Consider the following 13551-nt stretch of genomic DNA (forward strand, 5'->3'; position numbering starts at 1 on the left):
AAAGTTTTCCCTTTTCACGATAACATATTAAATCTTATCAAAAAAGAATGGAAAAAACCGAATAAGAGAATTTCAGTTCCCCAGGCCTTAAAACGTAAATATCCCTTCGATGAGGAAATTTGCGAGAAATGGGAAAAGGCGCCTAAGTTGGACGCGGCTATCGCAAGTACCTCCAGAGGCATAGCACTTCCCTTCGAGGATATGGGGGCCTTAAAAGACCCCCTAGATAAAAAGGCGGATGCCTTTCTAAAATCAGCCTGGGAAGCCTCAACTTGGGTATTCAAGCCGGGAGTAGCGGCTACCTGCACTGCCCGTGCCATGGTTAAATGGCTGGAGGATCTAAGCGACCAAATAAAAAACAAGTGTCCAAGAGACAGACTTCTAGAAGTCATCCCTCCACTTCAAAATGCAGCGGGATTCCTGGCGGACGCTGCCATTGATTCGGTACGGTTTGCTGCCCGGGCTAGTGCCCTCTCTAACTCAGGAAGAAGAGCGTTATGGTTAAAAAACTGGAATGCTGATTTTCAATCAAAAGTGAAGCTCTGTGCTGTACCCTGTGAGGGGCAATATTTATTCGGCAGGGCTTTAGATGAAATTTTAGAAAAAGCGGCGGACAAGAAGAAACACTTTCCTCCACCTCCCTTCTTTAAACAACGCTGGTATGACAACCGTCGGTCCTTTCGAGGATCGGGTAGAGGCCGAGGCCGCCCAACGGATAGAACCACACGGGGGAAACCCTGGGGTGAAAAAAGAGAAAGAGGGTTTCTTTTCAATAAACCTCCAAAACCAGATCCCAAACAATGACGCCATATTCCAGGTGGGAGGAAGGTTACGTTTTTTTGTCCATCAGTGGGTAACCTTACAGCCGTCTCCATGGATAATCAACTTGTTATCAGACGGCCTACGATTAAACTTCATCTCCCTGCCTCCTCACCGAATAAAAGTTACTCGGGTGGCCAAAAAGAACCAGTTAGTCCTCGAAAAAGAAGTTCGTCTTCTTTTAGACAAAAAAGTCCTGGTAAGAGTACCTCCACAGGAAATAGGGAGGGGGTTTTACAGCACCCTTTTCCTCACTCCAAAACCGGATGGGTCTTTAAGAACAATCTTCAACCTAAAAGAATTAAATCGAAGAATCGTATTGTCACAACATGTACGGGACTCTCTAAACTGGTGGCTAGATTCCGAAAATCTAAAAAAAGGGGTCCCATGGTCAATCCAGAGTTCGGTGGTACTAACCACGGATGCGAGCCCGTTAGGTTGGGGGGCACACCTATCAGATCGGATCCTACAGGGGCTATGGGATCCACAAATGCAATTAGCCTCCTCAAACTTGAAAGAATTAACAGCGGTAAGGCAAGCGATTCTTCAAACGGAGGAGGATGTCAAAGGGAAACATCTGGTAGTGTTGTCCGACAACAGCACAACGGTGTCGTATATAAATCGACAGGGGGGAACCAGATCAAGTCCCCTAATGGAAGAAGCAGGAAGACTATTTCTTTGGGCCGAAAACCACCTTTTATCTCTCACAAGTACACACTTGAAGGGGTCGGACAACTTTGTCGCAGATTTTCTGAGTCGTCACATCCTGCACCAAGGCGAGTGGTCGCTGAATCAAAAAATATTTGGTGAAATCTGTGCCATCTGGGGGCTTCCTCAAGTGGATCTTTTTTTCACAAGGCAGAATCGAAAAGTAGAAAGATTCTACTCTCTAAACCCGAAAGAAAACCCGGAAGGAGTAGATGCGTTACTGCACCAATGGAGATTCCAACTAGCCTATGCGTTTCCCCCAATCCCATTAATCCCCACAGTCCTGAAAAAGATCCGAGAAGAGAAATCACGCATAATCTTAATCGCACCCTTCTGGCCAAAGAGAGCTTGGTTCACTTGGCTCAGACGTATGTCCATCTCGGACCCATGGATACTTCCAGAGGTCCCAAATCTTCTGCACCAGGGTCCAGTGACACATCCTCAGGTTCACAGCCTACACCTTACTGCTTGGAACTTGAGAGGGGACTTCTGCTAGCAAAGGGGTTCTCGGATCCGTTGGTTACTACTCTACTGTCCAGTAGAAAGAAGATCACGGCTGATAAATACCAAAGGGTATGGGGAAAATTTTTAGAATTCTCAGGCCGACGGATAACAGATACCGTTCAGAAAGTCCCTATATCAGAAATCCTAGAATTTCTCCAAAAGGGGCTGGAAAGAGGATTATCTACCAGCACCCTAAAAGTGCAAGTCTCGGCGCTTAGTGCCCTGTTTGACCAAAAATTGTCTGATCACCCCTGGGTGTATAGGTTCATTCGGGCCTCCTTTACAGCCAGACCATTTAAACCTCGTCCAAAGGTCGCTCCCTGGGATTTAAATTTAGTTTTAAATGCCTTGACCTCTTCTCCTTTTGAGCCTCTTTCCTCCATATCGGAAAAAGCGCTAACTTTAAAAACGGTCCTTCTCATTGCCCTTACCTCAGCCAGACGCATTAGTGAGCTTCAGGCTATATCTATAGACCCTCCTTACACTACATTTCTAGAGGACAGGGTAATTATAAAATCTGATCCGGCCTTCTTACCAAAGGTCAACTCGAAATTTCACAGGGACCAGGAGATAGTCTTGCCTTCATTTTGTGCCAATCCAAAATCCCAGGGAGAAGAAACCTTCCATTGCTTGGACGTCAGACGTTGCCTACTTCAATATATAGAAGTGACAAAACCATGGCGACAGTCTTCAGCCCTTTTTGTCTCCTGTCAGGGGGCAAACGGGAAAAAAGGCCACAAAATCAACCATTGCACGATGGCTCCGTATGGCTATATCACTTTCCTATTCCTCTTCGGGGCAGGTCCCTCCACCTGGTGTTACGGCCCACTCTACTAGGGCTATTTCCACATCTTGGGCAGAGAGGGCAAATGCGTCTATAGAGCAAATCTGTAATGCAGCAGTATGGTCTTCACCCTCTACTTTCTTCCGCCATTATAGATTAAATCTAGGGCTGTCAGACCTTGCCTTTGGTAGAAAAGTACTATCTGCCGTTGTCCCACCCTAGAGGTTCTTTCTATTTCTTCCTCTCATGTACCGGTGCTGTCATGGGGAAGGGAAAAAATGATAATTACTTACGGGTAATTTGATTTTCCAGATCCATGACAGCACCGCTCTAGTTCCCTCCCTATCTTGGTGATGGTGTGTGATTCACAAAAAAAAAAAAAAAAAATCTTAAAAAAAAAAAAAAATTCTTCTTAAAAAAAAAAAAAAAAAAAACACAGACAAACAAAAGATGGGGTAATAACCACTTAACATAACAATAGATAAATAGTCTTAGAGTTTAAAATAATGTATATATGCCTAAAACTAACATAGCGGTTACCTTACATTCTCTGTAAACAAACTGAGGAGAGAGGTGCCGCCCCCATCTTTTATCTCCTATGCAGGTTTCCTGTTCTTGGGGGCGGGACCATCTCTCATGTACCGATGCTGTCATGGATCTGGAAAATCAAATTACCCGTAAGTAATTATCATTTTTCCCATAGACTTGTATTAGCGACGGATTGTGACGGATGGCCATCCGTTTCATCCGTCGTGCACTGGATCCGTCAGAAAATTGCTGTCCATCGGGTGGGGACAACGCACAGAGGAACGTTTTTTCTGTACGTCGGAAAATCGCTCAGCGACGGATCCTGCGCTGCCCGTCGTTGGCTATAATGGAAGCCTATGGACGCAGGATCCCTCGCTGACTGTCAAAAGCAGGAATCCAGCGATGGATGCCGTCTTTTGAAACTGAGCATGCGCGGAAGAATTTCCAGTCAGGGAAATTCTCTCTCGCTCGCTCTCTCTCTCTTTTTACCTATCAGCATCAATAGTAAAAAGATATAATGTTAAAAATTAAAAAAACGCAAAATTCTCACCTTCCGGCGTCCCGCGCAGCGTTACCGATGCTCCCGGCAGCTCCCATTCCCAGTAATGCCTTGCGAAATGACCCGATGACGTCGCGGTCTCGCGAGACCGACGTAATCAGAGGTCATTGCACGCAAGGCATTACTAGGAACGCTAGCTGCCGGGAGCATCGGTAACGCTGCGCGGGACGCCGGAAGGTGAGAATTTTGCGGTTTTTAATTTTTTATTATTATTATTTTTAACATGGGTTGTGTTGTGTATGTGTTTTCGCAGCGGAAAACCACTGCAAAGACGCATACACAACAGGTGCACATAGCCTCAACGGGTCCGTCAGAAAAACGGGTGCACTGGGCGGATCCTGTGCATTTCGACGGATCCTGTGCAGATTGTAAAAACGGAAGTGTGAAAGAGGCCTAAAAGGGTTATTCCCACCTTGGAAACAGTAGCATATCCACTAGATATACCATAAATGTTTGCTAGGTGACCTTTGCAGCTGGGAACCACATCTCTCTATATAAATAAATAAATACCTTAGTTAACCTCTTAGTGACTGAGCCAATTTTGACCTTAATGACCAGGCCAAATTTTTGAAATCTGACCACCGTCACTTTGTGTGGTAATAGCTCTGGAACACTTCAACAGATCCCATTGATTCTGAGACTGGTTTTTGTGACATATTGTACTTCATGATAGTTGTCAAATTTGTTCGCTATCACTTGCGTTTGTTTTTGAAAATATTAGAAATTTGGCAAGAATTTAAAAAATGTCGCAATTTTCAAACTTTTTTAATTCGCCCTTAAATCAGAAAGTAATGTTAGACAGAATAGTTAATAAATAGCATTTTCCCACTTGTCTACTTTACATCAGCAGAATTTTTAAACATTTTTCTTTTTGTTAGCAAGTTAGAAGGGTTAAAAGTTCATCAGAAATTTATAATTTTTCCAATAAAATTTACAAAACCTTTTGTTTAGGGACCATATCACATTTGAAGTCACTGTGGAGGGGGGGGGGGGCTATATGACAAAAAATACCCCAAAGTGACACCATTCTAAAAACTGTACCCCTCAAAGTACCCAAAACCACATTAACATTTCATTTTTTTTTCACAAAAATGTTACTTTAGCCCCAAATTTGTTATTTTCACAAGGATAACAGGAGAAAATGGATCCTAAAAGTTGTTGTGCAATTTCTTCTGCATATGCCAATACCCTATATGTGGGGGGAATCCATTGTTTGGGCGCACAGCAGGTCTCAGAAGGGAAGGTGCACTGTTTGACTTTTTGAACACAAAACATGGCTGAAATCGAGAACGTACACGATGTCGCATTTGGAGAGCCCCTGATGTGCCTAAACAGTGGAAACCCCCATAAGTGACCCCATTTTGGAAACAAGACCCCTCAAGAAATGTATCTAAACGTGTGGTGAGCACTTCACAGAAGTTTATATCATAGAGCAGTGAAGATAAAAAAAAAAAAAAAAAAAATCACATTTTACCTATAAAAATATACTTTTAGCCACACTTTTTATTTTCACAAGGGTAGCAGGTTAAGCCGATACCCCATATCTGGAAGAAAACTACTGTTTGGGAGCACGGCAGGGCTTTGAAAGGAATGAGTGATGTTTTGGAACCCAGACTTTGATGGAATGGTCTGCGGGTGTTATGTCGCGTTTGGAGAGCCCTTGATGTGCCTAAACAGTGAAACTCCCCACAAGTTACCCCATTTTGGAAACTGCACCACTCAGGGATTTTATTCAGTGGTATAATGAGCATTTTGAACCCACAGGTTCTACACAGAATTTGATACAGTAGGTTGTCATTGAAGATTTTCACTTTTTTTCACGAAAATATTATTTTAGCCCCAAATTTGTAATGTTAACAATGGGTAATGGGAGAAAACGTACCCCATAATTTGTTGCACAATTTGTCCCAAAATGTGACATTTTAGTGGTAAAAACGTAATTTTTGTATTTGCTACAAATTTTTCAGGTACACAAAGGTTAATAGGTGAAACTAGAACCTACAATTTGTTGCGTGATTTTTCACGAACACAGAGATGACCCATATGTTATCAGAAATTACTGTTAGGCCACACGTCAGGGCTGAGAAGGAAGGAGCACTATTTGGCTTTTGTAGCACAGATTTTGCTAGAATAGTTTGCGGGCGACATTTGCGGAGCCTCTAAGGTGTGAGAACAGCAGAAAAAAGTGACCCCACTGTAGAAACTACACCTCTCGATTTTCTCTGCAAATCTGGCAGTCTAATACCCATACATTGTGTCCCCTTACAGTGTAGACCCTCCATATATTGCAGCGACCTCATGCATTGTGCCCATCTTGTGCTTCTGGCGATACGCACCCATAAATTAAGTGCCTTCTTTCCATTACAATAATGCCAAACATGTGGCCGCCTACTGTGTTTAGGCACAGTGGGGCTGGCTCAAAATGGAGGGGCACTTGGATTTGGGTGCCCAAAATTCACTGGATTTTAATTGGGGGGGGGGGGGTGTTGAGCCATGTCATGTTTTCAGAATTTTTGTTCTACCAGCAACATGGGAACCCCCTATAGTTTCAGTGACAGATGACGGACCTGAGTGGGGGCTGGTTTTGTGCAGGATAAATTAGGGTTTTTATTGGTAACATTTTGGGGTGCATAACATTGTTTTGATCACTTCCAGTGTAAGGCTGGGATCACATTCTTGTGTTCTACGCTGTCCACTTATGTCTGGGTTTCTGTGTAAATCCCACAAAAATGTGATTCAAATGAACCACGCAGCGGAACCGTCCATCATGAGTCAGATGGAGACACTTCGTACTTGACGTCTGATCTGGTGGTATGCATCTTTTTAGGCATGCACAGATCTGTGGTTGCCTACACTTCTACCCTAAAAAGATGCCTAAAATGATTGGACATGGCTTGAACATAGACTAGTCCAAAGTAATATAATCTGCCTCGTAAGTGAGTGGTTCCGTCTGGGGTTTTGTCTAAATTGCGGTTTTGGGGAATTTACACGGAAACCCAGATGTAAGTGCTCAGCGGAGAGCGAAGGATAAATGTGAGCCGACAGCTGTAACTCATACAACATCCGTTTCTTTTAGGTGTTGAAGGAAACCAGTTTGAGAGAGAGTTCGTGTCTGCCCATAACATATACAGGAAGAAACATGGAGCCCCACCACTCCAGCTCAATCGAGACCTCTGTCGCTCAGCACAGGCATGGGCGGACCACCTGTTGTCCATCCGGACCTTAAAACACAGTGGGACGGACCATGGAGAGAACCTGTACTACAAATACAGCTCCAGCACCAAGGAACTCCCAGGTAATTCCTGCAGATACTAGATCACACAGCACCATCACCAGCGTGCACGTTTCATCCAAAGCTAGTAAGCCCTGTAAGTCTTAAAGGGTTGTCTGCCTTAGGGTATTTAATAGGGGTTTTCTGTTAGGTACGGTAATTTATGTGAAGATTGAAGAGTGTCTACAGAGAGCCTCTCTCACCCTCTGGAGGACTTGGGGATTACTTGGACAAACCATAGCTTTCATGGGAAATCATATAATGCATCAGTTTCCCTGTGGTAGCGCTGAAAGGGAGTTAAACACTTTCTTTTACGATTTCCCTCAGATTATAACTGTTCGTGAGGGATCATAGGAGCGGGATCACCTTGTATTGGGAGACTATTTTAATAAATATTCATTCTGCAAGAGGAAACACATAGGCAATCAGTACTAGGAGCCATTACTGTGGTCTGAGGTGTCCTCACAGTGCACGCCATAAAGCCAACAAAACGAAGTAACAGATCCCAGCTTAAAGGGAACCTGTCACCAAGTTTGTCCCATGTGATGTAAGGCCAGTACCTTTCAGCCCAGATATACAGCATTCAAATATGCGGTATATATGCCCCCAATCCGGCCTACAAGACAAGAAAAAGACCTTTTATAATACTAACCTACAGGGTCATCGGCTCCAATGGGCATCGCTGTCTTGATCTGGTACCTCTTCTTTCTTGCGATGCTGTCTTCCTTCTGTGCTTCGTGTGGACTACATGTTCCCGGCATCGCCCTCCTGCCCAGGAGTACTTCTCTTTGCCATGTTGAGAGCAGAGCAAAATACTGCAGTGCGCAGGAAAAGGCCAAAGAGTCCCGGAGCATGCGCTCTGCAGTACAGGAGTAAAGAAGTACGCCTGCACAGGAGGAAGACAGCACCGCAAAAAAGAGGAGACACCGTACAAAGACAGCGACGCCCTTCGGACCCAACTGCCCCGTAGATGAGTATTATGGTCTTTTTCTTGTCTTGCAGGCCGGATTGGGGGCATATAAACAGCATATTAGAATGCTGTATATCAGACCTGATAAGTATACCTCACATGGGACAAACCGGTTGACAGGTTTAATTTATCACAGAAATTCTCCTAGGAGGAGCCCAGAAATGGCTTACAGGACCTAAGGGGGAGGAATATGACACAGGGACTATATGTAGTGCTTTTATTGGTCCGCAGTCTGTCCTTGCACAAGGCATAACAACTGTTAATGTGTAGACATTTGGTAGGAGTGTTCCTTTAACCCATTGGTTAAACATTTCTAAATTACATGGTAGTCATTTTATAAAAGTATTGCTGTTTTTTTGGTGGGTTGTTTTTTTTTCTTGTTAGCTACCATCATACCTCAGTTTTGTCCTAATCCAAATTGTTGGCCCCTGTTGCTTCTTTCCCAGGTTACATGAAAAACATTAATTTTTTTCACCTTTTTTTTTTAACCCCTGCGTATCGGATAAAATATGGTATAACTTGATGACTGGGCACAGTGCATACCCTGGAAGGGCTTCATATCCTGTGGACTAGTTCACATTACAAAGCTGGTTATTGCTCACTGTCAGCTCTGCTTCATAAAGAAATTGCCAGCACATCCACTAATCTGTGGCCAGATTACATTTAATAACATGAATGAACCTGTGGTTGTGTAATAATGTAGAAGTGACGCTTGAATAACTTGATTATATCTTAATGTATAATGTATAACTGTGCTCGAAGATGGCATCACCTGCAGGCTCTCTCTGGCAGATGTCAAGATTTAATGGGCAAGGGGGTCACACTGTTCTCTCAGCTTGGTAAGTGGCTGCCCAAAGTAATTACAGAGGATCCATACAATTTGATACAGCAAGCACAATCCTCTTTCTCAGGATCTGATCATAGAATGATAGAGTTGGAAGGGACCTCAAGGGTGCCAGTGTCCAACCCCCGACTCAATGCAGTGCAGGATTCACTAAACTATCTCAGACGTCTGTCCAGCCTCTGTTTGAAGACTTCCATTGAAGGAGAACTCACCACCTCTTGTGGCAGCCTGTTCCACTCAGTGATCACCCTCACTGTCAAAATGTTTTTTTCTAATATCTAATCTGTATCTTTTTCCCTTTTCAGTTTCATTTAATTGATTCTCGTGTTTCCAAGTGCAAATGAGAATAAGAATTATCCCTCTACATTGTGACGTCCCTTCAGATATTTGTAGACAGCTATTTAATCTCCTCTTAGCCTTCTTTTTGGCAAGCTAAACATTCCCAGATCCTTTAACAGCTCCTCGTAAGACATACTTTGCAGTCCGCCCACCATCCTGGTAGCTCTTCTCTGAACTTGCTCCAATTTTTCAATGTATTTTTTTAAAATGTGGTGCCCAGGACTGGACACAGTATTCCAGATGAGGCATAACGAAAGAGGAGTAGAGGGTAGTGATGAGCGAGTGTGCTCGTTACTCTAATTTTCCAAGCATGCTCGGGTGGTCTCGGAGATTATGTTTGAGTCGCCGCAGCTGCATGATTTGCGGCTGCTAGACAGCCTGAATACATGTGGGAGTTGCCTGTTTGTTAGGGAATCCCCACATATATTCAGGCTGTCTAGCAGCCGCAAATCATGCAGCTGCGGCGACTCAAACATAATCTTCGAGCACGCCCAAAATACTCGGAGACCACCCGAGCATGCTCTGAAAACCTGAGTAAGGAGCACACTCGCTCATCACTAGTAGAGGGGGAAAATTACTTCACGTTATCTAGAGTCTATGATTCTCTTCAAATACATCCTAGAACTGTGAATGCCTTTTTTGCTGCTGCATCACACTGTTGACTCGTGCAGTCTGTGATCTATTAGTATACCCAAGGTTTTTTTCAAACGTGCAGTTGCTTAATTCTATTCCTCCCATTCTGTAGATGTGATTTTTGTTTTTCTTGCCCAGACGTCGAATTTTGCATTTCTCCCTGTTAAATACGATTCTATTAGTCACTGCCCATTGTTCAAGCTTATCTAGATCCTTCTGCATCCTTTCTGTCTTCTCTAGTGGTAAGGCCCCGTCACACTTAGCGACGCTAAAGCGATCCCGACAACGATACGACCTGTCAGGGATCGTTGCTGCGTCGCTATGTGGTCGCTGGTGAGATGTCAAACAGTGAGATCTTCCCAACGATCGCTGCTGCGATCTCACTGTTTGACATCTCACCAGCGACCTGTAGCGACGTGTACAACGATGTCACATGGGAGCTATTATGACGATTCAGTGTCTGAGTCGTCAACGAGGTCGTTGGTAAGGTGTCAAACACAGCGATGTGTGCTACCCAGCGGGACCTCAACGATCAAAAAAAGGTCCAGGCCATTCCGACACGACCAGCGATCTCACAGCAGGGGCCTGGTCGCTGCTATGTGTCACACATAGCGAGATCGCTACTGAGGTCGCTGTTGCGTCACAAAACTTGTGACTCAGCAGCGATCTCGCTAGCGATCTCGCTTAGTGAGACGGGGGCTTTAGCTATCCCTCCTAGCTTTGCACCGTCTGCAAATTTGATCAGTTTACCTTCAATTCCCTTATCTAGATTATTCATAAAAATGGATGGAGCTGCAGCGCCCCAGAGTCCTGGTTGCTGCAGTAATATTGTTCCTCCACCAAGGGGAGTGATATTACGTCTGAGGGTAATAAAGGAGTTCATCTTTCCAGGTATCACAGCATCACAACACACTTCACACTCCATACCACCAGGGGGAGCCATGCTCCTATCTAGTAGGGCACTCCTCACAGAAGGGTAAAACTGGTGGGTTGGATAGGCAGTTAGAGAGAAGCTGACTGGGCTCAGCCCAGGCAACACCTGTCAGGCAGACAGGGGGAAAGGAGGAACATCTGAGCTGCAGACAGAGGATCCCTGTCAGGGGTGGGATCCTGGCAGAGGCCTAGCACGAGACAGAAAGACACGGAGCTACGCCTGCCCCTTGTGCGGCAGCATCCTAAGAAAGGACACGAAGTTGTTTAATACTTTGTTCAAATATGAAGACCTACCAAATCTAGTTAAAATCTCCCATGATCACTGTGTCATACTTTTTTGAGAACACAAGCAAATGATGTAAAAAAAAAAAGTTCATATATAGTCTATCCAGGTGGCCTACAGTAAACACCTACAATAGTGTCTTAATGTTCATCTCTCCTTGAATTCTTACCCAAACAATTTCTACAGAGCTACCAGTCTCTGAAGCTTGGATTTCAGTGGAGATATACGTTTTCCTACCATACAGTGCAATACCTCCTTCCTTCTTGTTAATCCTGTTTCTAATAAATAAGTTGTAGCTTTCATGGTTTGTATTCCAATCATGTGCATCATCCCACCAAGTCTCAGTGATGCCTATGACATCAGATCTCTCTTCCGGCGTTAGCAGCTCCAATTCTACTTGTTTGTTTCCCATGCTCTGTGCGTTTGTATAGACACATTTTAGTTTGTAGTCTCTCTTGCTCCTCTGTTTTCATTCAGAGTTTGTTGGTTTTGTTCTTTCTTACCACTTCTAATAGCAGGGTACTCAAAAGAAATCATTAGCTGTATATTATACAGGAAATTCACTCCATGGTGAAGAAACCCAAAACATTGTTCGTGGCATCATCAACGTAGCCAGTTGGTCACCTGTACAATACTGTTCAATCTCCTTGGTCCATGGCCATCCACTGGGAGGATGGATGAGAAGACAACCTGCTCTCCCAGTACCTTCACTTTACGGCTTAAGTCTTCAAAGTCTTTGCATATAGTTTCCAGGTGCTTTTTTGCTGTGTCATTTGTTTCTACGTGTATTTAGTGGGCCTGGGTAGTCCTCTGTAGCACTGAAGAGTCTTAATACCCTATGAGACACATCTTTGATTTGGGCACCTGGAAGACAGCACACTTTGGCTCCTGTTCCTCTCAGTAGGAAATCCCACGTGACAACCACTCTCCTTTCCTTCTTCACCACAGCGCTTCTTTTTCTCCCTTCAAGAGGTTTCTGACTTCTTACTGGAGAGTCTTTTGTGGGCAAATCACTTTTTTGATGCACATCTTCATAGCTGTCCTGTGTGTGAGAGACTGGTAGCTGTTCTTCAGCAGTATGGGTGCTGACAGCCTCCTCATCCTTCTGCTTCTTTGGGTCATGTGCTTCCAATTCTCTTGTTCTGCATGTATATTGAAAGGTGTTACTCTTTGAACATTCTGAACACTTATTTCTACTAAATGATTAGCTTCTGCAGGAACACTGAAACGTTCTTCTCTTGCAACATTCTGAAGAGATTCTTCTGCTCTGTCAAGGAAATCCTCATCACCTTTGATGAGCTTCAGTGTAGCTATTCTCTCCTGAAGACTTTGCACCTTTTCCTCTAACAGAGTCACAAGCTTGCATTTCGGGCAGTCTCGTAAAACATGGGTTTGGACAATTTTTGTGATCCACTGTCTTACTATCCCTCAAACAAGTAGAGCATAATGCACTACGGTCTGGCTGGGAGGCATTTTTCTATAGCAGAAACTTCTGCCACCACTAACCTGTTTCAGACAAAATGAAGGCGATTTATAGGGCAGGGGGCAACTCATTTTTAAGTTTAATGCTCTTTCTTGCTTAGACTGAAAATATTGAGAATGAATGTACTGGATATATAATTTATTGTCTAGGGGGACAATTACAACAGAGCTCTGTGCCTTTGGAGCATTTTTCAACTCCTGGGACCAGTCACACTCTGACCTGACGAGTTTCTCCAATCAACTTACTGTGGCCGCAGAGTAACCTTTAAAATCTTGTCTGTCATCCCACAGGTCAGGAAGCCGTTGACTCATGGTATGATGAAATAAAGAACTATGATTTTGCCAGGCCGGGTTTCCGTAGCAACACAGGTAAATCCCAAATCAACCTTTGAAGATTTTTGGACTACATACAGTATGTTATATTTTTCTCCTCACTCATATGGCCCATGTATTTTTTGATGAAGGTCACTTCACTCAAGTCGTGTGGAAAGACTCAAAAGAAGTTGGTGTTGGTGTCGCCACAGATGGCAATGGTCTTTTCTTTGTGGTGGGACAGTATAATCCTGCAGGAAACATCACCAACCCTGGTTATTTTGAAAAGAACGTGCTGCCCTCAGGAACTGCCCCATCAGTGTCCGATAATGATGGACCCATCACCCAGTGGAAACCAAGTGCTAACAAGTCATCAGAACCAGAGAAGACAAATGATCGAAAGCCAACAACAGGATTTGGCCGGCAAGGTAAGAAGCTCAGATTGGTAGGCCAATACATTAGAGAAAGAGTCTTTATTTATTCAACGGCCTTTGGCTCGATCTCGAGTCATGATGACTTGATGGATGAACAATCTGTAGGAAGATCGATCTTGTGCAATCCTAGATAGGTTCACCAGGGTCT

At 44.0% G+C, this 13551-nt stretch overlaps 1 protein-coding gene across 3 annotated transcripts in view; it reads left to right on the forward strand.

Annotated features, from left to right (window-relative positions):
* The window catches only part of LOC143805125 (uncharacterized), a 159130-nt gene that overhangs the window by 109917 nt on the left and 35662 nt on the right, over window positions 1-13551 (forward strand). For all 3 annotated transcript variants that reach the window (XM_077284015.1, XM_077284016.1, XM_077284014.1), the window contains exons 6-8: window positions 6979-7197; window positions 12949-13026; window positions 13122-13397. In XM_077284015.1, coding sequence (XP_077140130.1) covers window positions 6979-7197; window positions 12949-13026; window positions 13122-13397 — 573 coding nt within the window. The remainder of the gene's footprint in view (window positions 1-6978; window positions 7198-12948; window positions 13027-13121; window positions 13398-13551) is intronic.

The sequence above is a fragment of the Ranitomeya variabilis genome, chromosome 2, assembly GCF_051348905.1.
Source record: "Ranitomeya variabilis isolate aRanVar5 chromosome 2, aRanVar5.hap1, whole genome shotgun sequence".
Taxonomy (NCBI): domain Eukaryota; kingdom Metazoa; phylum Chordata; class Amphibia; order Anura; family Dendrobatidae; genus Ranitomeya; species Ranitomeya variabilis.